Below are 2,516 nucleotides of genomic sequence, written 5' to 3' on the forward strand. Positions count from 1 at the left end.
ATTAGTTGATTTCTTCTGTAAATAAAGTTTAATAGTTTGGAATATTTTATTCAATCGAAGATTTGAACTCGTCGCATCGTAAATCGGTTACGACAGCAAGTATTATAAGAATATATATATATATATATATATATATATATATATATATAAATTTTATTATTTATATATATGAGGCGTTCCGGAATTGGTTGATGCTCCGCATCGGTGCCTACAGTGTCTTTTTGCATGCTTTCAGGGCGGGCTGACTGAACCAGTCGGTGCCATGGCTGGGTGTTTCTCTTATACGTATTTCCGATCTGGTCAAGAAAATAAAACCTAAAATGAAAACTATACAATGTGTTCATATGTATGTATAGACATGTATATAATCGCTGAATATGTATGTATAGACATGTATATAATCGCTGAGGTGCACGTAGTGAGCATATGCATGGTTTGTTATTGTGCCTGTGCATGGGCGATGGCCTCTATTGCAATGGGGCGTTTTGTTCTTCACACTGAATGACTTATCGAAACGGACCTTATCGAAATTATAAGGTGTTCTTTAGCCTTTGTTCCTGTTCACATCTGTGACTGCTTGTATATTATATTGTTGGTTGTATATGTTTTTGTGATCAGCTTTTTCGGTTTTATTTTTTTAATGTCTCGCTTTTGCACTTGGTTTTTCTTCAAGATTTTGATTTGGTTTGATTTTGTTGGTTTTGAATGATACTTTAGTTTTTTTATTCAAATGGCTTTTTAGGAACACCAAAGTAGCATTTTATTTCTTTGTGAAACACTTTTTATCAAAAATTTCATGAAAATAAAAGCTTTAAATCAAATCACTTATTTTGAATTTTTCAGTATATCAGTGAAACTTTGCTTGGTCTTTCTTTTAGGATTTCCCCTCTGTCATTTTTTCAAGGTCGGTAAAAATTAGTTTTTAAATATTTGAATATATATATATATATATATATACGTGTGTGTGTGTGTGTGTGCGTGCGTGTGTCCCCATATAAATATAATTGTTATGCAAAATATGTTAATAAAATGTAATGTTTTAACATTTATTATATCAATGAACACGTGCTACGTTGATTAATATGTATTATATATTGACAACTACGCAGACATTATATTACACGTTTGATTATTTTTTCGTTCTAAGAATTTTCAATCATTCTCCAGTAAATACTCCAGCAGCTGAAATTCTATATTCGAATGTTAAACAAATGTGCAAGTTACATGAGGACGTTGTTCTTCTGGACCTGTGTTGCGGCACAGGCACGATAGGATTGTGCATGGCCAACGTTAGTTTTCTAATGTTTCTTTTACAATTTCCATTTTGTTTATTTTTCATGGTACCAAGTTTAAAGCTTTATAAAGGACGCCTGTTTTGCACTAATTGCATTGCTATAGTAAAAATTATTACATGGTAGTTTATGATTAGTTTTTTTAAGTATTGATAAAATTTTTACTTCAATTTCTTAATTCAATTTCAACATTTTTTGTTGAATCGTTTGTTGGATTTTTAGCAGCTGCATTGCGTCACGTCCGCCGGCCGAAATTTTACTAATCGATCTTTCTGAAAAAATAATTTTCCAAGTCGTAAAAATTGTTATTTCGAAGCAAAAAAGATTTTTTTTAACGAAAATAATATTTTAAAAGAAATAACCTTAACTATATTTCAGGATGTTAACAAAGTTATTGGTGTTGAATTTAATGAACAAGCAATAGAAGATGCTAAGGCAAATGCTCAAATTAATGGTTATTCATTTGTTTTTTTGTATGTATGTATTTTGCCCAAATTAATGGTTATTCATTTGTTTTTATTGTTATAACCGACTCCTTGAATTTGTAGGGTATGGTTATTTCTTTCTACGTGGATTCTTGACTCCTGAACAGGCTTATTTCAGATGAAATATTTTCAGAAAGAAAACAGTGCTGGCAATCACTTGTGTGTATTACTGTGATCAATCACTTGTTTATTCAATCATTAAAATCGTTAAAATCAATCAATCTTCGTTTTGCGTCCAGAGACCCGGTTTCCCGAGGTAGGACGTTGTTTTCTTTGCCATCAACTTTTTGCGCCAAATTAGACGATCAGTTGTATCCATTTCATTTAAATTTAGAGCTTTCATGTCTTGCTCGATTGTTTGCGACTAGGACTTCTTTGGACGGCCTTTGGGACGTGTGCCAGGTACTTCAACATCTGCAAAAGAAGTTATGGCACTGTTTCCACTTCGTTTGACATGACCAAACCACCGCAGACGGTGTTGCCGGCATTCGTCCTTTATATCTTCTAAACCAGCACGACGCAGGATTTCGGTAGATTTGATGTGGTCCTTCAGACTAATTCGTTGCATCCATCGGAGCATTTTCATGTCGGTTCATTGAAGTTGTTGTTCCAGTTTGGTTATCATTGGCCATGTTTCTGCACCATATAACAACACCGGACGTATCACAGATTTTTAAAGTCTTGATCGTAGTGGTAGTGAGATGTCACGCCGCATCAATATAGAGGCAAGAAGATGCCA

At 33.5% G+C, this 2,516-nt stretch overlaps 1 protein-coding gene across 1 annotated transcript in view; it reads left to right on the forward strand.

Annotated features, from left to right (window-relative positions):
- Positions 1-358: 358 nt before the first annotated feature.
- HELRODRAFT_187790 (hypothetical protein) overlaps positions 359-2,516 on the forward strand; it is a gene marked incomplete at its 5' end in the record, with an annotated part of 13,854 nt that continues 11,696 nt past the window's right edge. Inside the window, 4 exons of the mRNA XM_009010549.1 lie at positions 359-433; positions 844-904; positions 1,168-1,289; positions 1,671-1,746. Of these exons, the coding sequence (XP_009008797.1) occupies positions 359-433; positions 844-904; positions 1,168-1,289; positions 1,671-1,746 (334 nt within the window). The remainder of the gene's footprint in view (positions 434-843; positions 905-1,167; positions 1,290-1,670; positions 1,747-2,516) is intronic.

The sequence above is a fragment of the Helobdella robusta genome (assembly GCF_000326865.2).
Source record: "Helobdella robusta unplaced genomic scaffold HELROscaffold_1, whole genome shotgun sequence".
In the NCBI taxonomy this organism is placed as follows: Eukaryota; Metazoa; Annelida; class Clitellata; order Rhynchobdellida; family Glossiphoniidae; genus Helobdella; species Helobdella robusta.